The sequence below is a fragment of the Ascaphus truei genome, chromosome 4, assembly GCF_040206685.1.
Source record: "Ascaphus truei isolate aAscTru1 chromosome 4, aAscTru1.hap1, whole genome shotgun sequence".
Taxonomy (NCBI): domain Eukaryota; kingdom Metazoa; phylum Chordata; class Amphibia; order Anura; family Ascaphidae; genus Ascaphus; species Ascaphus truei.
Window position 1 is genome coordinate 71,541,850 of NC_134486.1, and position 24,804 is coordinate 71,566,653.

The window sequence follows — 24,804 nt, forward strand, 5'->3', positions numbered from 1 at the left end:
AGTAACCAAGGGGTTAATACAAAGATCCTAATTAGCCTTTGCTCATTGTATGTCATTGCGGTCTAACCGCTATGGCATACATGGGGGTTAACCCACCCCCCGTAACCTCCCCGGGCGGCCTAACCTCCCTCCCAGGGCAACTACCCCCATAAACCACCCCCTCTACTCCAACAAACCTACCCGACCTCCAATAGACTAATGGGCAATATAGGAAACCAAAGTGGTCCACTTCAGTGCCTTGGACAAGGCCAAATAATGTTATGCTATCTGGCGATAGGTGCTTCCAACATCACCTAAATAAAAATGAGTTAATTCCTGCCTTAAATTTACCGGACTACTGAGGATAAGCGTTGAGGTGGTCCACACCTGTTTTCCATATCATTAGCACCAATGTCTGTTAAAGTTAATGGTGGGCCGTCGTTGCAGTAACATGGCACTTAGTGCATCGTTAATGAGATTTGAACATCACGATTAGCACTTAACGAGATGTTAAGTAGTTCACGGACTTTTGAGGATCTACCCCTATAGTGAATATGGCCCTGCATGCATTTGGGCATAAGAGAATGCAGGACCTCTGAATAGCGCTGCTTCTATGTATACAAGGCTCTAGGGCACATATTAAAACCATGTCTAGTCATTGTTATGACAACTAGATTATAACGTTCCAAAAAAAACACTTGAATGGTTCTTTACTAGATTTTCTAAAATATCCTTTTGTGTACATTCAGAGTGTGAGATAAATCTACAAAAACCAGCGTAGGATGAGAAATCAAGAACTATTATAAATTAACGCACCTGGTAAATTAAATCTATTAATAAACCGGAGGAGTCTATTATTCATAAGACAGAATGACATAGTCAAAAACATGATTCAGCTCTTCAGTTTAGCCCTTTGAGTGCTGAAGGTGTTTTTACCCCTTAGGGAAGAAATGTTTTTTGTTGTTCACAATCTTCAGGCCTCAATAACCACAATTTTCTTAATATGAACCTTCGACAAATCACGTGTGCTTTTTTTTCCGGGGAGATCTTGTAGATTATAAAATGCTAACCATAGTTTAAGGTTATTTTCTCACATATTACACATATTACAAAAAAGAAAAATGCATTTAAATAAAAGGAATGAAGTTAAGTGAATAGGAACTTAACCCCCAACACAGTTGCTGCTATAAATAGGGACTTATAGGCCACAGAAGAAGCAGACACCAAGGAATTCTGGGAGACACCCGACCCAGTATCTAAACGCTGATGTTGACCTCCTTTTAGTTTTATCAAGAGGCAACGATTTGTAACATACTTTTCAATATTTTTTTAGGTGCATTAAATGAGTATCCCCCTCCTGTGACATAACTGTTGCTTTATACAGCACCACAGAGTGACTTTTTTTATATTCGTCACTACTATTTCTGGTAACACTGAAGAGGGTCAGCTCATTCATTCAAAACAAAATGCACAGATCAGGGGGTGCTCAAGCCCCCCAACAAGTCAGATTTTCAGGATATCCCTGCTTCAGCACAGGTGGCTAAATCAGTTGATGAGTCAAGATGAGAAAGGTCTACTAGGTTGGATCGAAACATTGGATTAAAATAAACTGCTTGATATCATCGCTGGGTGTGCTTATCTTTTCCCCATGATGTTAATGTTATTTTCTCACCTATTAAAGACATGTACAGTCAGTCCAAATGCTAACAAATGTAATAAAGTCAAGTGAATATTCCGTTAATATACTTACCGTCACTCGATGCCACAGTTGCTGCCATAGAGATAAGCACCAGGAAAACAAACGGGCACCAGCTTATTCTGGGATTTCACAGAGGGCATCCTTACACATTATCTAATGGCTGTGGTCCCCATGTAAGTTTCAAGGGGAGGCACCCTCGGTAACATTCCAATATTTAAGGATATGCTGCTATAGAGGCCCCCACCCCCTTCTATAACTGAATGGTTATGTTATGCAGCACAAGTGCAGCACTCAAGTGAAATCAAGGTCAAATATGAGGGATATTGTGTTACCTGCCATATTTAAATCAATAATGTTTGAGAAGTTGGACATAGATGGGATTTTTTTTTTTTACACGTGAATATCCTCAAAATGTTTAATTTGTGGACTTTAAAAATATAAAATACACCTTTTATCTCTTTAAAGTTAAAAAAAAATCCTGCATTTTGAGTATGTGCAAAACTGTATGTGGAATGGCCTCTTTTGAACCTCCTTTATAAACTGAACAATATGCAATGGATTATTCTTTTTACAGATTTTGGAACATGTAAATTTGGTTTTGTATATTTACACTTCATTTCGGTTTGATGGGAGAAATTGGATGGCGTTAAATATTCAATGCAGGCAGGTGCTTGTTGCCTGTCCTGTACTTTTCTGTGTTATATTTGTAGCCCCCTTTCCCCGTGTCTAGGGTGACTATGTGCGGTGCTTTACCTGATGGCTCACAGGAGGCCTGAACCTCTGCTGCAGGGAGCGTTAGTTATACCTGATTTGTTCCGGTGACAGCGCCTCCACATGGAGGGATCCTGGCAGTGCCAGATAACCCCTTCACAGGACCTAATGCAATAAATACACACGCAGTATATGTATAACAGTTTTACTGAACATGCAACTTATAACCCTCTAATGTGTGTATATATATATATATATATAGTTCTCACACGGCCTTAACCCCACACGGTGCCCCACTGTCCAACCACTTTGTCCACACCCTGGTGAGCTTTCCCCCAATGTACTGAAGTGTCCTTCGCACCTAACCACCCAGTGTCCACAGAAGCCACAACCCACCCCAAGTGTGCAGTAGCGCTACCCACAGGAAGTGTGTATTACAGTTGGGGCACTTGTTGATAGGGATACCTGCCGGGTGCTGCCTTTCAACTGGTGAAAGGGGCCCATCTGGTCCCACGCCATCACCGTCAGCGATGGCGTCCGCATCTACGTGGGGTGGACTCCGGCTGGAGTGTCCCACCATGTAGAGAGTCTCTTTGTCTTGCAATCACTCCTCGTGTTGCTTCTGTGTCCCTGACACTAAACACACTACAGGGGCAATGTCCTTATCTAGAGGGGCTGTCCCTTAAGTAACCACAATCTTATGGGTACTCAGGGCCTAAGGGGGCAAGCTAGTTCTAGTCCAGGGAAGCACAGCTCCCTGGACACTACCTTTCTCAGCTCCCCTTCCGACTCGCGTTGTGTGCAGAGTGCGCCAAATGTAACACCTCTAGTGAAGGGGAATGCTGCAGCCCTATTGGCTGTTGTGCCTCACATGTTCGGTAGCCCCAGTGACTGCTGGGGTATGTAGTCCCCGCGGAGCCCTACACGTATCATGGCCGCCACTCGCGCTACACTGTGCATGCGCCCGGCTCCCCGTAATTGCCGCCGCACTACTGGTGGTACTGCGCATGCGCGGGATCATCATTTCGCATGCGTGGCTATAAGCAACAAGGCGGCACTCTGTGAAGGGAGCCGCCGCGGACCTCCGGCGACCCTCTAGGCACCCTGACTGACCGCAGCGCTCCCGCAGCTTCCCGGCCGCAGCGGAGGTAAGGGGCAGCCAAGGGGAAAACCAGAGGGAGACCTGGCCACATATTTGACACTGAATATTTAAGAAAAAATAGTTTTCTGATTTATTCTGTATTCTTTTAATATGTCACTCATTTTAATAGTGATTCATGCTATTCTTTTGTGCAGCGACAGCTCCATTCATTGCAGTTGGAATAATAGCACAAGTTTACAGCATCAAAACACTTGCAGCTTGATCTTTCCTTACCAGTGACAAAGCTTCCTGTACTGTAGATTATCTCAGTTACATACTTTACCTAAATGTGAAACCCTCTGAATTGCAGGACAACAACTAATGAGTGAAGCCCTTTCCCCATCTGTTCAAGTGGTTCACCCTATTGTCAATTTTTGAACCAGCAGTCCCTGCCCTTAGGTAACACCAGATAAATATTAGGAAGCAGAAGAAGCAAAGGATACAGACCACTAAGAATCACGTTTACATCTACATCCATTTGCTTCTTTTCCCTTTGGTATTTTCCACCTCCAATCCTACTCCCAAACCTACTGGCCTTCAAGCCCCGATCCTTCTCACCTAGTCCTCCTCTCTTGCATGTAAAATTGATCATGTGTTTCTGTGTAAGTTAAGTGTGTTTGTTATCGAGTGTGTTTCCTTTTGAACATCCAGGGGAAATGGTGCAATGTCATTGTCACTCTCCCACGAAATAAAAATCTAACGTAAAGTATGTTTATATCATGTTAGTTATGTATTTTTTGCCCCAGTTTTCACATACTGTACATCACTTTTTTTTGTTACTTTTTCTTACGGTGTTCTTAATTTAGTTTGCGTCTTTAAAATAAATACATAATTAATTAGTGTGTATTTCAGCTCTTTTAATTATATTTGAAGCAATAATATATTACACATTGTACAGTAGGGACATTTTACTCCACTACTAAAACTTTCTTGTAGTTTAGCTGGGTTCAATTAATTGTATGAATGTATGTAATATATCTTTATAACTTTATGAATTACTCAATTCAAATACAACTTTGCTCCTAAAATGTAAGAGTTTAAAATTAACTTGCATGTTGTATCGGATTTTGTGTGGTTTCAGGGCTTTTAGGTTGTGTTGAATTTCCCTGTTTTCCTTTGGTTTAAGTACATAGTTAAACAAGCCGTTAACAGTGACAACCTTGTTGTATAATAAGAATAGGCAGGTTTTGTTTTTTTGTTTTTTAAAGTTACTCTTCAGTTCTCCACACGTGACCCCATATCCCTTTACTCATTGCGGCCCATATTTACTAAGCGATGCTATGCCATGACACCTTACAGCCCATTGAAGTGAATTGGCTCAATGGCAGGGGTGGCCAACTCCAGTCCCTGCTTCAGCACAGGTGGCAGAATGCCTAAGCCACTGATTGAGTCACTTGCGCTGAAGCAGTTTTGTCCCTAATACCTGGCATGTTGGTGGCCCTTGAGAACTGGAGTTGGCCACCCCTGTGATTGGTGTCTTCTGGCAACAGCAGGTTTCTTATGGCATAGCACTGCTTGGTAAATATAGTCCTATACAGGTACAGGTAGCTCATATCAGTGAGGGAAACACTGAAAAACATTTGTTTTAATGTTTATTTTAAGAATATGTTATATATTTATTATACAAATGAATAGGAGAAACTATAGGTCCGAGATACTAGCTTGACTTACTGATAGAAATGACTAAATATTACTAATATTACTAAATATTTGTGAAAATCTGGAGTTCCACTACATATCTAAATGACACAATACTGTAGCTCACCTGTACAGTATTTTTTTTTAAACGTGAGAATTAGTACTGTACTCCTCTGAGGAAGCAGATACTCCGACTATCAGAACATGTCTACTAAACACTTCACTGAGAGGCATGTCACAATGCATTGCATGCTCCGTCATTAGTGAAGGAGGAACGTGAGGAACAACTAATATGGAAGTATATTAAAGTTGCCATTTATGGACTTAACCTTTATACCCAATAAAAGAAAATACACCAACTCGAATATAAATGCTAAATGAAAGTGTTGTAAATCAGTGTTGTTAAATTGTATTTTTTTTTTCAAATATAGCATCAACGAGACCCGCGACTGAATGAAATTTTGTTCCCATTCTTTGATGCAAAAAGGGCCATGCAAATAATTGAAACATATGAACCAGATGAAGAACTGAACAAAAGAGGTGGGAGCATTTGAATGTACAGCATCTTGTATTACAGGGGCGACCAACTCCAGTCCTCAAGACCCACCAACAGGTCAGGTTTTCAGGATATCCCTGCTTCAGCACCGGTGGCTCAGTCTTCGAGGACTAGAGTTGGCCACTCCTAATGTATTACATCAGCGCAACTTGCATCGGTGTCATTATCTCCTTCAGTTCCGAAGCTTCTTCTCTCTGTTTTATGGAATATAGCAGAGGTTGCAACTCCAGTTCTCCAGGAGCACTAGCAGCACTAACAGTGCTAGTGTTAAGCATAGGGAGAAGGAGTGGCTCAGTGAGGAAAGATACTGACTGGCACGGAGTTTGAAGCAGGGGAACCTGTTCCCGGTGTTGGATCCTTGTGACCTAGGACAGGTCACTTTATGTCCCTGTGCCTCAGGCACCAAAAACATTGATTGTAAGCTCCACGGGGCAGGGACCTGTGCCTCTGCAACATGTCCATGTAAAGTGCTACATAAAACTAGCAGCGCTATACAAGAACATGCTATTATTATTATATTATGATTATTATAACCCTGCTTGAGCACAGGTGGTTCAGCCAAAATGATTGATTGGGCCACCTGTGCTAATGATATGTTAGCCTTAAAACCTGCACTGTTAGGCCTACAGTTGGGAACCTCTAGAACAGGGGTGAGCAAACTGGGGGGGTGCCCCCCCAGGGGAGGCAAAAGATTTTCCAGGGCAGAGCAGCGGTTGCAGAGGCCCCGTGCTCTTCCCCAAAACATTTAAGTTAAATGCCAGGGGCCTCTGCAACATCCCTTACCTGGTCTTCGGTGACGCATCACCATGGCAATGCGGTGTCACATGACGCCGAAGACAAGGTAAGGAGGGGGCGTGAGCAGGGGGAAGAGCAGCCAGCGGCGCGCAGACTGAAAGGTTTGCGCACCCCTGCTCTAGAACACAGCGTTAATTCCTTATGAGCATCAGTGCTCCAGGCCAACGGCCCTCAGTCTCCAAAGGGATATTTGATATTTGTGAGGTTCAATTCATTTTCTGTGTGTTATCAAATAATCTGTCCCATCTCAGATTACTGAAAAGCTTTTTTTTCTGACTGACCTTCCTGTAGTTACATACCAAAAGTTCCTATATTTCTAAGTAACACAGAGGGAGCAAAGTCATTAAAAACACATATTCACACAATGTATCTGCTTTACAGATGTAGCCGACGTTATTACACGATAACACATTACCGGTAGCACGTGTTATAGCGCATTATCGTGTGATTTGCATGTCCTTTTTTAGCAACACAAACAAATGGAGCGGTAACGCGCTAAATTGCACGACTTTACATACTAAAAGCGCGGTAACGTCGGCTACATCTGTATGAACATATCACAAAAGAAAAATAACAACTCTTTGAAAGCACCTGGTTGCTAGCAGGAGACAGATCTTTAAAATTGCAGATGAGGCGCTATAAATCTTTTTCCCTTTTGCAGGTCACATATCAAGTGATGGGTTTTGCAGATATTTGATGTCAGATGAAAATGCCCCTGTCTTCCTAGACCGCTTGGAATTGTACCAGGAAATGGACCATCCGTTGGCCCACTACTTCATCAGTTCCTCTCATAATACATACTTAACTGGGCGACAGTTTGGGGGGAAATCGTCCGTAGAGATGTACAGACAAGTCCTTCTGGCTGGATGCAGGTTGGCAGCCATGAATTTCCTTGTTGCAATGACTATTTGATACATTACTATTTATTTGATAAATAGATTTCAAACTTGTTTACGGTTCCTCTAGCATGAAGAGATTAAGTGGAGAATTGCTCAGCCTTTTTCTGTCGTAAAGTAATGTGACATTCAGTTAGTCAGGAGGAAACGTTTCATAAATCACCATCTTCAAATGGGTTAGTAGCATATTGTTGGACATATGTAACATTTATATTCATTATCCCCACGTAGAGGTTGTAGATTCTCATTGACTTTATTGTCACTTTTATTGTACTATACCATGGGTGGCCAAACCTTTTTTCCCGGTGTGCCAATAAATGGGCAATGGGCACACAGTTTTTGCCGGGCCGCTGTCCTACTGCTCACTAAATCCGATTTCAATTATTAGCTAAACCTTAACTAAATAACACCAAAAGTAAACAATGGTAACAAAAACATTACAAACATTTTTTATTGAGAAAATAAGAAAAATCTTGAAATCCTAATAATAATATATATATAAAAAAATCTATAAAAATATATATAAGACCTGAATGTAAAATATCTCAAAGTGATTTCTGAGCTTGAATTTCAGGTTACAGTTTCTCAATATTAGGATTTATTTACAAGGTGAATAACAGGAGCAGACGACGCCCACTTAAGCGTCCGTCATACAGAGCTGTACTTATTTGTAACAAAGTTCATTGTCGAAAACGTCTTCTCACAAAATAAATATGGGGAATAACTTACATTTAATCTTATGTATTTCATTGTTAAAGAAGTTATTAAAATTGGGTTAATTTTCTAAATGGACGTTAATATTCATAAATTTTCCCCGTCATGTTTTTTAATTTTCATGATTTCATATTGTTCCTTTCCGTAATCGATTTTTCAGTAGATTTTTCAGTAGATTTTTCTGTTTTGCTCCTTGAGCTCATTCAACAAGGGCCACAGGTTGGCCGCCCCTGTACTGTGCGTTTCTTGTTTGTTGATTTTTTGTACTTGAATATTTGACGTCCTTTTGTGTTGTAAGGTGTGTTGAACTAGATTGCTGGGATGGAAAAGGGGAAGATCAAGAACCAATAATAACTCACGGAAAAGCTATGTGTACAGATATCCTTTTTAAAGTAAGTTTGTGCAACAAATTCTCATTATATTCATTTCTATTACATGCATATTGAGAATTCTATACATTTATAGTAATTTCTACATTTCTAGAAAACTATATTTGCTAGCAATGACTATATATAGATGAAGCCAGCGTTATTGCACCTGCTGACGCTCATCTATGTGAAATAGTGTACGGCCGTTTCTCTATTGGGTGACTTGTGTATTTCCCGCTACAGCGCGCCAGTTGTTGCAATACCAGTGGTAATATCTGTATGTGCAAAAAGTAGTAAATAAATAAATATATATATGTAGCACTCATTTTGGCATAAATATATATTCATGATGTGGTGGATGTAGGAGTTTTGAGGAGAGAGAGAGAGAGAGAGAGAGAGAGAGAGAGAGAGAGAGAGAGAGACAGAGAGAGAGAGAGACAGAGAGAGAGAGAGAGAGAGAGAGAGAGAGAGAGAGAGAGAGAGAGAGAGAGAGAGAGAGAGAGAGAGAGAATGACAATGACCTAGGCGCAAATAAGCCGGGAAAGATAAAAAAAATATCATAGGGCAATATATCCGTACAATTCAGGGTTTAGGTGGTAAGATATACACTTACAATTAATTCAGCAAATAAAAGCCTTTAATCCCCAATGGGACTCAGGAACTCTGCTTCTGGTGGTCTTTATTTTCTTTGTGTACCTTCTATACTTCTGCTTTACAGGTTACTCCAGACAGCTGCTGCAGCATCACCACCCGTCTGCTGCTAGATGATACCTTTCAAGGGATGAATCTCACAGGGAGGGGGGGGGGGGGGGAGCGGGTAGGAATAATAGAAAAAGGAATAGTATAAAACCTTTTAATAAAATCTATTAGCCCCTGACGAAGCCCAAGTGGAGAAACGCGTAGGGCAAACGCATTGACAGAGCAGTTGGAGACGCGCTGTGGACAGGTCTTATACACCGGAGCAGAGGCAGCGTACTGACTACAGTGGGAGACAGAGTCTCGCGAGAGCCGGAGCACTTGATGCGGAAGTGATTCCACACAGCAGCAGTGCAGAGAACCGGCGTCTTACGGACATGAGTGTGCGTGACTCACCTAAACTCTGAACTGGCTGAATTCGATTCACAGCATGTGAGTGGAATACCATTTGTTGTTTTTTAGATAGATTTTATTAAAAGGTTTTATACTATTCCTTTGTGAGATTCATCCTTGAAAGGTATCATCTAGCAGCTGACGGATGGTGATTCTGCAGCAGCTGTCTGGAGTAACCTGTGAAGGAAAAGTGTAAAAGACACACAGAGAAAATAAAGACCACCAGAAGCAGAGTTCCTGAGTCCCATTGGGGATTAAACGCTTTTATTTGCTGAATTAATTGTAAGTGTATATCTTACCACCTAAACCCTGAATTGTACGGATATACTGCCCTATGATATTTTTCTCTTTTTATCTTTCCCGGCTTATTTGCGCCTAGGTAATTTCAGCATTTGAGTAGGGTTAGTTGTTTTAGGGGTTAATACCTCTCGGTTGACTGATTGGCCAGGTGTGGTTGTTATTTACTCTGCATTTAACTAAGTGTTTGGATTTTGTGCTGTTTGTATCTTGCTATTATATATATATATATATATATATATATATATATATATATATATATATATTAAGGTTATGGTGGGTAAAAAAAGTGACAAAAACCCTCCACAGTATAGCATATAGCAACTGTAAATATTCCTGTATATTCATTTACATGTCATTTGCTCATTTGAGATGCCAGCAACCAACCTCACACTGATGATACCCATCAAGGTTGAAACATGTCTGTGAGTGGGTTAACTGGCTTTGCATCTCCCAAGTCCTTGCTTAAAAGCTGTGTTTAAAGCAGCATGCATTGGCTAAGGGTTGTTCATGTAACGTGAGCTTGAGATAAAAGGTGGCACTGTGTGCTCATTTGCATGTCATTTCCCAGAATCCCTTGCTGCAGTGGAAGTGTTGTGTGCTGGGCGATAATGGTGAAAGGCAGGGTTGCAGACCTGTCTAAGACATGCAAATGAATATACAGGAATATTTACAGTTGCTATATATATATATATATATATATATATATATATATATATATACGTATATATATATATATATATATATATATATATATATATATATATATATATATATATATATATATATCAAATAAAAATATCACTTGTGAGCACATTCACATGTCTTAGGCAGGTCTGCAACCCTGCCTTTCACCATTATCCCCAGTATACAGTGCTTCCACTTCAGCAAGGGATTCTGGGAAATGACATGCAAATGAGCACACTGTGTCACCTTTTGCCCGAAAAACCATTATTACATGGAGCCCATATAAGCTAATGCTCGCTGTTAACACAGCTTTAAAAGCACAGCATGGGAATCAGATGCAAAGCCAGAGAAACCATTCACAGACATGTTTCAACCTTAATGGGTATCATCAGTGTGAAGTTGGTTGTACTGCTGGCTTTGCAAATTTCAAGGTTTACCATCACGTTTTAAGTTATGGTGGGTGAAAAAGGCAACAAGAAACCTCCACCGTATTGCATATATATATATAAATACATATATATATATCCTTTAATGACCCATTTTCATATGTTTTGAAACGACATGGTAATTTCTTACTTTTAATTATATGCCATTACTTTAGTTTTTGCTCTGTTTTGCTAGAATATGTACATTGTACACTCAGATTTGCATGTTTTTGTCACTGATTTCCATTTAAAGAGATAAAAAAAGTCCTGATAATTGGATTCACCTGCACAATGTTAAGGCTTTTCAGAAATTTCCATGTTCACCTCATCATGTTCCAGTTAAATGAATTATTAACATGCATCACTCTCTGCTCCTCTTTGAAGGATGTAATTCAAGCCATCAAGGAGACTGCATTTGTCACGTCGGAATATCCTGTCATTCTTTCATTCGAGAATCACTGCAGGTACAATTGCATTATCTCTCCACTACAGCTGAACTTAACCTTTTCTGAAATACCTGGAATACAGGGGGCGGTCACAGTATTTATTGCAGCCTTACAAAAAGATAACCATTAAATGTGTGTATACCTCTGACAAATTACCCTATTAATAGCAGGCACAGCTGTAAACCACATATATTCATCATCTCTAGACCATGTTTTATTTGAATCCCCGCTGGATATGAACATAATTACATCTTTAAAGAGAGCACTCAACATTAAAAGTTGCAGGATTTCTTGATCCAATAACTACAGGTTTCCGTAATGTGGTATCTGATATGCCTTCTACGGAACATTAAGGAAGCATACTTCTACTCATATAACCCCAAGTCATTAAGCTACTGGAAAGGCTAACAGCACATAGCAAATATGTTTGTATTGATGATTAAAAGGCTAATGGGGGATAATTATCAAGGGTTGTAAATGGGAATTATGTGGATAAATTGATGCTTAGAGCATTGTTTGTTTCAACATGTCAGAGTGCTTTGCATCAAACTTGTATCAGTCAGCGGCCTTGAGAGTATTTTTGTAGCGATCATTGGAGATACTGTGCAAAATATAAAAAGGAATGCATCAAAGTTTACATCTGCAAATGGTGCTGTTTTTCTTTTTGCATCAATAAAATCCACGTGGTTTGAGGTGACTAACTTCTAAGTTCCAGAGTTTAGCTTCAGATGAAATAAATTACATTAAATTTCCTCTGGTGCTAGTTGATGCAAATGAAAATGCTTGCTCCTGTAATGGAGAAAGTTACATAATTACATAGTTACATAGTTACATAGTAGATGATGTTGAAAAAAGACGTACGTCCATCAAGTTCAACCTATGCTAAATTTAGACAACAGATACTTTATCCTATATCTATATTTATTGATCCAGAGGAAGGCAAACAAAAAACCCCATTAAGGGGAAAAATTAATTCCTTCCTGACTCCAAGAATAGGCAATCGGATTAATCCCTGGATCAACATCCTTCCATGTATACTTATTTGGTATATACCTGTATACCTTTCCCATCTAAAAAGATGTCCAACCTTTTTTTTGAACAAATCTATTGTATCTGCCATCACAGTCTCCATGGGTAATGAATTCCACATTTTAACTGCCCTTACGGTAAAGAACCATTTCCTTTGTTGCTGGTGAAATTTCCTTTCCTCCAACCTTAAGGGATGGCCCGAGTCCTTTGTACTTCTTTTGAAAGCTCCTTGTATTGTCCCTGAATATATTTGTATATAGTTATCATATACCCTCTTAGACGCCTCTTTTCTAATGTAAATAAATCTAATTTAGCTAGCCTCTCCTCATAAGTTAGAATGTCCATCCCCTTTATTAATTTGGTGGCTCTTCTCTGCACTCTCTCTAGTTCCATAATGTCTTTTCTTAGGATTGGTGCCCAAAATTGTACTCCATATTCAAGGTGTGGTCTTACTAATGTTTTGTAAAGGGGCATAATTATGTTTACTTCCCTTCCATCCATTGCCCGTTTGATACAAGATAAGATCTTGTTTGCCTTTGCAGCTACTGCATGACATTGGGCACTATTGCTAAGCCTGCTGTCTACAAGCACTCCTAAATCCTTCTCCATCAAGGATTCCCCCAATATGTCTCCATTTAATTTGTAAGTCGCCTTTTTATTCTTGCATCCCAAATGCATAACCTTACATTTATCTGTATTAAACCTCATCTGCCATTTACCTGCCCACGTTTCCAGTCTCTCCAAGTCCTTCTGAAGAGAAATTACATTTTGCTCTGATTCTATTACCTACACAATTTAGTATCATCAGCAAAGATGGAGACTTTGCTCTCGATCCCAACCTCAAGGTCATTAATAAACAAGCTAAAAACCAGGGGTCCCAGTACCGATCCCTGAGGTACTCCACTCACGACTTTAGCCCAACCTGAAAGTTTTCAATCCAGGTGCATATATTATTACTGAGTCCAATTTTCTTTATTTTGTACACCAACCTCTTGTGTGAAACCGTATCAAAAGCCTTTGCAAAATCTAAGTAGACCACATCAACTGCATTACCCTGGTCTAAATTCCTACTTACCTCCTCAAAGAAACAAATAAGGTTAGTTTGGCAAGATCTATCCTTCATAAATCCATGCTGACTATTACTAATAATTTTGTTTTCCATTAGGTATTCCTGAATATTATCCCGTATTAAACCTTCAAGTAGTTTCCCTACTATTGAAGTCAGGCTTACAGGTCTGTAATTTCCCGGTTGTGATCTAGCTCCCTTTTTAAATATAGGCACCACATCTGCTTTATGCCAATCTTGTGGTACTGAGCCTGTGGAAATGGAGTCCTTCAATATTAAATATAATGGTTTTGCTATTACTGAGCTTAACTCCTTGAGAACTCTTGGATGTATGCCATCGGGGCCAGGTGCCTTATTTACTTTAATTTTTTCAAGTCGCTTATGAACTTCTTCCTCAGTTAACCAATTGTTCATTAATATGGAGGTTGTGGCTTCCTCCTGCAGCACTAGTATTGAACTTGATTCTTCCCTGGTAAACACAGAGGCAAATAATTTGTTTAATACCTCAGTTGCATCATACCCACCCAAACCTTGCCATTACTGTAAGTGGATAGAAATAGGCATCTCCACACTAATCATTGTAAAGATTTCCCGTCCTAGATTCCTCTTGTAAAACTGCCGCACCTTCCTACGCTCTTCCTTCCCTAGCACATTTTGGTGTCTAACCTTTTTCCTTCTTCAGGATGAAAAAAACAAAACTCTGTGACAAGTTTGACAATGTGAATGGTTTTGCAGACCACCGGTGTACAACATTTATCCACAAACATGATCTCCCAAACCTTGTTATATTGGTTAAGGATTGCAGCATTGCTAGTCAGTTTTTGGCTCCACACTGCAGACATTTGGCTACCAAACATACAGTATCTTGCCTCTCTGCTGGCCCATCCCTAGGTTATGTGTCGCACTTAGGCAAGCACTAATAAGGATGCCGACGCCCCCTTCCCCCCCCCCCCCCCATAAAAAAAGTAGGGGTTCTGGAGCTAAACCGCATTAATTTTGGCTGCGGGGACCACCTGCTTTCTGAGATACTTACCTCCTAAGGGGGTGCCGGTATCGTCTGCTTCTTCCAATAGGATGCCCTGATGTCATAAGCGGCTTCCGATTGGCCAATGTGCCCGTGGGCTTTAAACCTGAGCAGGAGATACCGGCACTCCCTAAGAAGGTTAGTATCTCAGGAAGCAGGGGGTCCCCAGAGTCTAAATTAATGCGGTTCAGCTCCAGAGACCCCCTGCTTCAATCATACATGTATTTTTAAAAAATGTAATTATAAAAAGAAACCAGCAGTGCTGCTACATTTTCTATCTTGCTGCCCTCTAAGACCTACCGCCCCTGAGCGGCGCCTTCCCCAAGGTATGCCTAGAGACGGGCCTGCCTCTCTGTGCGGAACTAAGTGCCCCTTAGAACTAGGATTATTACCCTTACATTTTAATACATTGAGATGTATTTCTTTGAAAATGCAAAACGTAATCTTCTGACTCTTCTATTTTGTTTCTTTATTTTTTAGCAAATATCAACAGTACAAAATGTCCAAATACTGTGAAGAAATGTTTGGAGATCTCTTGTTGAAGCAGCCCCTTGAGACGCATATAGTATGTATGCCATTGCCTTAACCCCTACTATACTGCATGGGGCAGGATCCTGTTGGTACATAATGCTGTGCTCTTCATTTCAGGTCTCCCCAGCACTGAAGCAGACAAATATTGTTCATTTTCCACATGAACATCTCACTGAATTTAACAAGCAGAGCAAAATACATAAAATATTCACCAGTCACGGATTTATCATTTTTCCGCCCGTAGGCTCTAAGTTTATTGCCGCCCCTTAGTTTATTATTTAACCATTTTTGATTTAATATAAAATCAGTGGCATTGCGAAACTACAAAACAAACTGGGGTCCCTAGTTTCAGGGGCGCCAATAAGCTTGCAGCCTATGGGTGATATAATGATAAAGGGCTGATCTTAGTCTTTGTGCCCCCCCACCGCCTCTCCCCCTCCCCCCGTGGAAGTAATCAAGTAATCACCTCCCTGGCGACTCCTTGAAGAGCGCCATCCTCCTGTAGCGTAGCGGCGTTATGATGTCACGGTGGGACCCTTGGGGAGTGAAGTGGTCATGCTGGTCCGGGGAGCCAGTTAGAAATCAGGCGATCCATTGAAAAGCCCGGCTCTCTCATTAAAAAATCACAGCCCCCACAACAATTGCTGCTCTAGGTATTTCAACCTTGTAGGAAATCCGCCTCTGTATGCACCTAATGTATAAATATTGGAGTTTACTGCCACCTAGTGAGCAAAAAGAATCTTTACAAATTAAATTATGAAGACTGCTGGAGTGTATTTGCCACTCTGGTGCTTAGAAACGAATAAAAATGCTTCTTCTAAGTTGTTCTTCATAATAGGGTCTACATCCATATATATGAGATTTCTCGTTTAAAATAAAAAAAAATTGGAAGGAGTGTGCCACATACAGTTTCTCGGTAAAGAGAAGTGATTTATCTATGACTGGTAGTGTGATTGAAGGAGAGTTGATTAAAGAATATATTTTAAGCACTGCTTTCTTCTTTAATTATAGGGAATTTGGAGATGATTTTTTTGTGTATAGAAACATACATTTATAAACAATGCAGACGTTGCATTACTTGTTGGGCCAATGTCATGTGTACCGCAAAGATATTAAAGATGTTTGCACTGAACCCTGTTAGAAATGCTACGTTCTTGCATCTACAGTATACATAGAATCAACAAACCCGAGAGTAAATTCAATACATTTCGTCATTATCCTTCAAAAATGTGTGTAGCGTTAGGCATCTTTATTCATGTCTGTTTTATGACACAATAGGTGAGCTTTACTAAGCTTTACCGTGTCTTTTGGCTACTGCCGTGTTTACGGAGTATCTGGAAGATGTCTTGCAACTGATGGTAGAAGGCACTCGGCTGAGAAGATGTGGTCCATTGTAAGAAAGGTTTACTTTCAAACTGAATGGGACTGCCAGGGACCCCTGCTGTGTTAATCCGATGGGCCATTAGTCCATTAGGTGTGGAGATACAGATGTCCAGGACACTCAATACAACATTAGAGAAAATTAGAAAAGATATTCAAACTTAGCTTGTGTCAGGGTCCTTGCAATGAAGCCAGGACCACCACACCATCCAGCTCCACAATATATAGATTTTTTTCAATAAATATATATATATATATATATAATATCAAATGGAAATATAACTATATGCTCATTTGCATGTCTTAGACAGGTCTGCAACCCCACCTTTCATCATTATCACCCAGCACACAGCACTTTCACTGCAGCAAGGGATTCTGGGAAATGACATGCAAATGAGCACACACTGCCACCTTTTGCTTCAAAACCATTCAACATGGTTCCCCTAAAGGCTTAAGCTTGCTGCGTGGTCACAGCTGGTTTTGAAGCAAAAGGTGGCACTGTGTGCTCATTTGCATGTAATTTCCCAGAATCCCTTGCTGCAGTGGAAGTGCTGTGTGCTGGTGATAATGGTGAAAGGCGGGGTTGCAGACCTGACTAAGACATGCAAATGAGCATATAGTAATATTTACATTTGCTATATGCTTTGCTGTGGATGGTGTTTGTCACTTATTTTACCCACCATAACTTAACTAACTATATATATATATATATATAATATATATATATATATATATATATATATATATATATATATATATATATATATAAAGAGAGAAGGCGCACTCCCCTAGTGAAATACTGCTTAAACAGTTTTAATAAACTATATACTGTATATATATATGTTTGTGTGTGTGTGTGAATATATATATATATCGAAACAAAAGACACAGCACACTGGAAGTGAATGGCAGATAGTTAGAATAGGCTGCCGCTACACGTTCTCCCAGTGAGAGTAGGAAAACTCCGTAGTTGTAATTTTGCAAGGACCCTATACAAACTCGCAGCACTGGATCCATGGAGGCAAAATAGCTGAACTGCTTACCTGCGTCTACACGTGATGACGCACCGACGTGATGACGTGTGAGTGATGAGATCTCAACGTGTTTCGCACGTATAGCGTTCTTTATTAGGGGCTAAGTCACTATAACAAGGCTCTCCTAAGGAGCTGACACCATGATTTGAATAAGGCTCTTCTGCTTTAATTATATAAAGTTGTGTGAAAAAGAAAGTACACCCTCTTTGAATTCTATGGTTTTACATATCCGGACATAATAACAAAAATTAAGTAAATACAACCTCAGATGAACAACAACACATGACATATTACACGTGTCATGATTTATTTAACAAAAATAATGCCAAAAAGGAGGAGCCGTGTGTGAAAAACTAAGTACACCCTTACTGCTTCCATAGGAATTAAGATGCTAAGTAGCAAACAGGTGCTGCTAATCAAATGCCCTTGATTAATTGATCATCAGCAAGTGTGGCCACCTCTATAAAAGCCGAAGTTTTAGCAGTTTGCTGGTCTGGAGCATTCAGGTGTGTGTTAACACAATGCCAAGGAGGAAAGACATCTGCAATGATCTTAGAGAAGCAATTGTTGCTGCCCATCAATCTGGGAAGGGTTATAAGACCATTTCCAAACAGTTTAAAGTCCATCATTCTACAGTGAGAAAGATTATTCAAAAGTGGAAACATTCAAGACAGTTGCCAATCTTCCCAGGAGTGGACGTTCCAGCAAATTCACCCCAAGGTCAGACCGTGCAATGCTCAGAGAAATTGCAAAATACCCAAGTTACATCTCAGACTCTACAGGCCTCAGTTAGCATGTTAAATGTTAAGGTTCATGACAGTACAATTAGAAAAAGACTGAACAAGTATGGTTTGTTTGGAAGGGTTGCCAGGAGAAAGCCTTTTCTCTCCAAAAAGAACATGGCAGCACGGCTTAGGTTTGCAAAGTTGCATCTGAACAAACCACAAGACTTCTGGAACAATGTCCTTTGGACAGACGAGACCAAAGTGGAGATGTTTGGCCATAATGCATAGCGCCAAGTTTGGCGAAAACCAAACGCAGCATATCAGCACAAACACCTTATACCAACTGTCAAGCACGGTGGTGGAGGGGGGATGATTTGGGCTTGTTTTGCAGCCACACGACCTGGGAACCTTGCAGTCATTGAGTAGACCATGAACTCCTCTGTATACCAAAGTATTCTAGAGTTAAATGTGTGGCCATCTGTCCGACAGCTAAAGCTTGGCCGAAATTGGGTCATGCAACAGGACAAATGATCCCAAGCACACCAGCAAATCTACAACAGAATGGCTGAAAAAGAAAAGAATCATGGTGTTGCAATGGCCCAGTCAAAGTCCAGACCTCAACCCGATTGAAATGCTGGGGCGGGACCTTAGAGAGCTGTGCATAAACAAATGCCCGCAAACCTCAATGAACTGAAGCAACGTTGTAAAGAAGAGTGGGCCAAAATTCCTCCACAACAATGTGAGAGACTGATAAAGTCATACAGAAAATGATTACTTCAAGTTATTGATGCTAAAGGTGGTTCTACAAGCTATTGAATCATAACATGTACTTAGTTTTTTACACATGGCTTCTCCATTTTGGCTTTATTTTTGTTAAATAAATCATGGCACGGTGTAATATGTCATGTGTTGTTGTTCATCTGAGGTTGTATTTACCTAATTTAAGACCTGCTAAGGAACAAATGATTGTTATTATGTCCTGATATGTAAAACCATAGAATTCAATGAGGGTGTCATTTCTTTTTCACACAAATGTGTGTGTATGTATATATACAGTTAGGTCCGGAAATAATTGGACATTGACACAATTTTCATAATTTTGGCTCTGTACGCCACCACAATGGATTTGAAATGAAACAACCGAAATGCAATAGAAGTGCAAACTTTCAGCTTTAATTCAAGGGGTTGAACAAGAATATTTTATGAAACGTTTAGGAATTGCAACCATTTTCATACACAGTCCTCTTATTTCAGGGGCTCAAATGTAATTGGACAAATTAACACAATCATAAATAAAATGTTCATTTTTAATACTTTGTCGAGAATCCTTTGCAGGCAACGACTGCTTCAAGTCTGGAATGCATGGACATCACCAAATGCTGGGTTTCCTCCTTTCTGATGCTTTGCCAGGCCTTTACTGCAGCTGTCTTCAGTTGTTGTTTGTTCGTGGGTCTTTCTGCCTTAAGTTTTGTCTTCAGCAAGTGAAATGCATGTTCGATCGGGTTGAGATCAGGTGATTGACTCGGCCATTGCAGAATATTCCACTTCTTTGCCTTAAAAACTCCTGGGTTGCTTTCGCAGTATGTTTTGGGTAATTGTCCATCTGTAAAGTGAAGCACCGTCCAATCAACTTCGCTGAATTTGGCTGAATCTGAGCAGACAATATATCCATATACACTTCAGAATTCATCCAGCTGCTTCTGTCTTCTGTCACATCATCAGTAAACACTAGTGACCCAGTGACATTGTAAGCCATGCATGCCCATGCCATCACTCTGCCTCCACCGTGTTTTACAGATGATGTGGTATGCTTCGGATCATGAGCCGTTCCAACCCTTCTCCATACTTTTTTCTTCCCATCATTTTGGTACAGGTTAATCTTAGTTTCCTCTGTCCATAGAATGCTGTTCCAGAACTGTGCTGGCTTTTTAGATATTGTTTGGCAAAGTCTAATCTGGCCTTTCTATTCTTGAGGCTTAAGAATGGTTTGCACCTTGTGGTGAAACCTCTGTGTTTGCTCTCGTGAAGTCTTCTCTTTATGGTAGACTTGGATAATGATATGCCTACCTTCTGGAGAGTGTTCTTCACTTGGCTGGATGTTGTGAAGGGGTTTTTCTTTACCATGGAAAGGATCCTACGATCATCCACCACTGTTGTCTTCTGTGGACGTCCAGGCCTTTTTGTGTGGCAGAGCTCACCAGTGCGTTCTTTTTTTTTCAGAATGTACCAAACTGTTTATTTGGCCACTCCTAATGTTCCTGCTATCTCTCTGATGGATTTTCTTTTTTTTTCTGCAGCCTAAGGGTGCCCTGTTTCACTTGCATTGAGAGCTCCTTTGACCGTATGTTGTGGGTTCACAGCAACAGCTTCCAAATGTGAATGCCACACCTGGAATCAACTCCAGACCTTTTACATGCTTAATTGATGAAGAAATAACAAAGGAATAGCCCACACCTGTCCATGAAACAGCTTTTGAGTCAATTGTCCAATTACTTTTGGTCCCTTGAAAAAGAGGGTCTACATATTAAAGAGATGTAATTCCTAAGCCCCTCCTCCAATTTGGATGTGAAAACCCTCAAATTAAAGGTGATAGACTGCACTTTAAGCCCAGATTCGTTATTTAACTGTAACTTGAATTTATTTTGGTACACAGCCGAAATAACAAAGCTTGTGTCAGTGTCCAATTATTTCTGGACCTAACTGTATATATATATATATATATATATATATATATATATATATATATATATATATATTACATATGCAACCCCCTGTGTGTGATCTCACACACTGTCACAGTGCCCCTTGGCAAGTTTCTCTCCAACGTGACTGTGATAACAGCTTTTCTCCACATGCTCCCCTCCTCTCCAACTTCCCTCTCTCTGCTGCTGTACACTCTCCCCTGCTCTCTCTCTGACTCCCCCTTACCCCCTCCTCCTCTATCCTCTTTATCTCTCTCTCTTAATCTCTTAATTTAATTTCACAGGGAAAAATATTACATACCCTCACTACGAGGGCCGGCGCCATGCATCCCGCCAACCACCCACCCCTCACACGCCTCCCATCACCTCACTACAAGTACAGACAGGGTGGGATTACCCTGCCCCTCCCTCACACCGCCCCTCTTCCCCCCACCTCACGCCGCTCTCCCCCATGCCTCAGCACCTCACCTCAATTCCCATCACAGACAGGCGTGGGGGGCTGCAATGCCACTTTTGCCGCCCCATGCTGTACTCCCAGTCACGGCAGCCATGTGTTTGACACCCCTCCATCATAGGGTTTAAATGCAGATTAATGTCAAAGTAGTTCTCGCAGACCACATTTAAAACGAGCAGTCAGGAAGATACCTCCCCGGGGGCGGTACAGGCCCGGCTGAGGCTAGAAGGCGCCTTCCATTATTTTTTTAGTAAGAGAGCAGTATATAACTTTTTCCAGACTCCATTGGAGCATTTTGCCATAAAGTGTCTTCTGACGCAGCCTAGACTGCCACTTAGTAAATCTGCCCCAAAATATGTGAGAGAGCAGTTTTTTTATTTATTTTATTTTTTTATTTTAGACATAACGTATTGAACAAAATTGATGGCAAGCACATTACTTTAAATGGGGCTAACGGAGCAGCTCAGCGAGTAAAGACACTGACTTTGGAAAACAATGAGTTTGAAGCTGGGAGCCTGGTTCAAAACCCTGTGCCTGCCCCCTGTGACCTTGGACAAGTAACTTTACTTCCCTGTGCCTCGGGCACAAAAACATAGATTGTAAGCTCGACAGGCAGGGACCCATGTCTGCAAAAATTGTATATACAGCGCTATGTACACTGTCTGCTCTATACAAGACAGAAAAAACATTATTTTTTATTTAAATACATATATAACATAATCATTTTTATATGTATCTATTTTTGTATACACGTCTTTACGAGCATGGTTCCAGAACCTTATAATTGGTAGACATGTCTTGTGATTTCATAAATAGGATATAATCATCATTAGTACCTTGATACCAGAGATATCTGCATTGCAGGAAAGTGGTTAATTGTATATTAAGAACTTACATTACGTATTACGCATCTCATATATTCAAAGCTACTGAAAATAATGTTTGCTTGCTCAGTATCTCCTCTTTACAGACAGTAATCCAGCCATGTATATTGTTTTGTTTTTACCTCATTAACGGCAATAGCTTAAAATATCTTCATATGTAATTAGGCATTTTGATGTTTAAGTTGTTAAAAAAAGCCAAATCTGTCAGGTACTTTTGCAGCAATGCTGTACAGTTTGTCTCTAATTATAAACAAAAGATTCCCCCTTGAATGCACTCTGATAGATCAATGTGTAATGATAAGGTATATTAAAATCCTTTTAATCAATAATAAAATAGTAGTTGTACAGGTATAGAGGGGTGTGGTGCAAAAGTCCAGGGCCACCCCCTGTTGACATACCAAACAGACTTCCTAAATAATTAAGAACGGAAGGTGGCTGAAAGAATCACGACATCAAATCACATCGGCATAAATGCCACGTACTGTATACCTTGTAAGATTCCTGCAGAACAAAGTGCTAACCCATAATAAGGATGCACTTATATCTAAAAAATCACCAGTCTCTAAAAATAAGGCTGCTGATGCTGAATCTGGAGGAAATAAATACCCTGGCACTAATATAAAGTGCCGAATCAGGCTGACTCAAATGATTAATATGTCAAACCTAGTATGATGATGCAGATCAAAAAGAAACAGCGTGAGTATCACACTACAAACACATTCAGATTACTATATATGATTAACATGCTGAAATGGAGAACAAACACCTAGCGTAAGAGTATATAGTCCTGTAAAAGGGCTAGCACAAAGTGTGCATATTTAACGCCCTGAGGCACGGTTCACAGACCGTATCAAGTTATAGCCTCATAAACAGAAAACTATATAGACTCTACATAAACATTAACTTTTGTATGAAACGAAATGTATCAAATATGAACATATATCAAAAACTAGCTGGTGTCCTCCATAAAACTGAACCACTGAGTATGAGTCTCATAGAGAATATATATGTTGGTGGTACCCAGGAGAATAGCATCAAATACTAATCCTGATGAGTCAAAATCAGACTCATGGTGCAGCAGTTAAAGTCAAAGTACTACCTCACCGCACACATGTATACACACAAAGGTCTCAATATGTAGCAACCGCATAGTGAAACACTTGCAAACACAGAGACACTTAAAGTCATAAGTACCCACCTATGGTGCAGCAGGTAAAGTCAACGCACTACCGCACCACACATATATATATACACAAAGGTCTCGACATGTAGCAACTGCATGGTGTAACACTTGCAAACATAGAGACACTTAAATTCATAAGTACCCCCTCTCAGGGCAGCGCAGCATAATGTCTGCACGAAAAGCTAGGAAGCAATACACTTAGCTCAATGTCAGATGTATTGGCAGGTACATAATGCAGCCCAGTGGAGTGGGGAGAGCAGGAGACTACAATAGCAGGGCAGCAGAGGTATAGCTCGAGCAGCTGGAATCGCTGGAGCGCATATCAATAGCGTCCGTCCTGTAGGGTGACGTCACGCCGTGTGATCACCTGATGCACGTTTCGCGTGGGTTCGATCTTTCTCAAACCTTTGAGTCTCCTGCTCTCCCCACTCCTCTGGGCTGCATTATGTACCTGCCGATACATCTGACATTGAGCTAAGTGTACTGCTTCCTAGCTTTTCATGCAGACATTATGCTGCGCTGCCCTGAGAGGGGGTACTTATGAATTTAAGTGTCTCTATGTTTGCAAGTGTTACACCATGCAGTTGCTACATGTCGAGACCTTTGTGTATATATGTGTGGTGCGGTAGTGCGTTGACTTTAACTGCTGCACCATAGGTGGGTACTTATGACTTTAAGTGTCTCTGTGTTTGCAAGTGTTTCACTATGCGGTTGCTACATATTGAGACCTTTGTGTGTATACATGTGTGCGGTGAGGTAGTACTTTGACTTTAACTGCTGCACCATGAGTCTGATTTTGACTCATCAGGATTAGTATTTGATGCTATTCTCCTGGGTACCACCAACATATATATTCTCTATGAGACTCATACTCAGTGGTTCAGTTTTATGGAGGACACCAGCTAGTTTTTGATATATGTTCATATTTGATACATTTCTTTTCATACAAAAGTTAATGTTTATGTAGAGTCTATATAGTTTTCTGTTTATGAGGCTATAACTTGATACGGTCTGTGAACCGTGCCTCCGGGCGTTACATACAGCAGCGGCAGCTTTTATTCGAGTAAAAGCCGCCGGCTGCATGCGTCTGGGAAGCGGGTAGCCGCGGCGCGTGGCGGCGCACTGTGACGTCACAGTAACATGCGCGCCCGTCTTCCCCGGCTTCCCCAGGCTTCCCCGACACCCCTGAAGATCAAATTAAGGTAAGCGGGGATGTGGGGAAGCAGAGGGGCAGAGCAGGAGCCGGGTTCGGGGTCGGGAAGGGGGGGTAAATTGCGCGCGAAATGGAGGGGGAGTGCGTGGGGGAAACGCGGCGGCGCGCGGTTTTTACTGGCGGCAGCTGGGGTAGATC

At 40.7% G+C, this 24,804-nt stretch overlaps 1 protein-coding gene across 5 annotated transcripts in view; it reads left to right on the forward strand.

The window, feature by feature from the left end:
• The window catches only part of PLCB4 (phospholipase C beta 4), a 335,443-nt gene that overhangs the window by 211,331 nt on the left and 99,308 nt on the right, over positions 1-24,804 (forward strand). For all 5 annotated transcript variants that reach the window (XM_075596024.1, XM_075596022.1, XM_075596021.1 and 2 more), the window contains 5 exons: positions 5,600-5,708; positions 7,181-7,391; positions 8,428-8,521; positions 11,380-11,459; positions 15,041-15,125. In XM_075596024.1, coding sequence (XP_075452139.1) covers positions 5,600-5,708; positions 7,181-7,391; positions 8,428-8,521; positions 11,380-11,459; positions 15,041-15,125 — 579 coding nt within the window. The remainder of the gene's footprint in view (positions 1-5,599; positions 5,709-7,180; positions 7,392-8,427; positions 8,522-11,379; positions 11,460-15,040; positions 15,126-24,804) is intronic.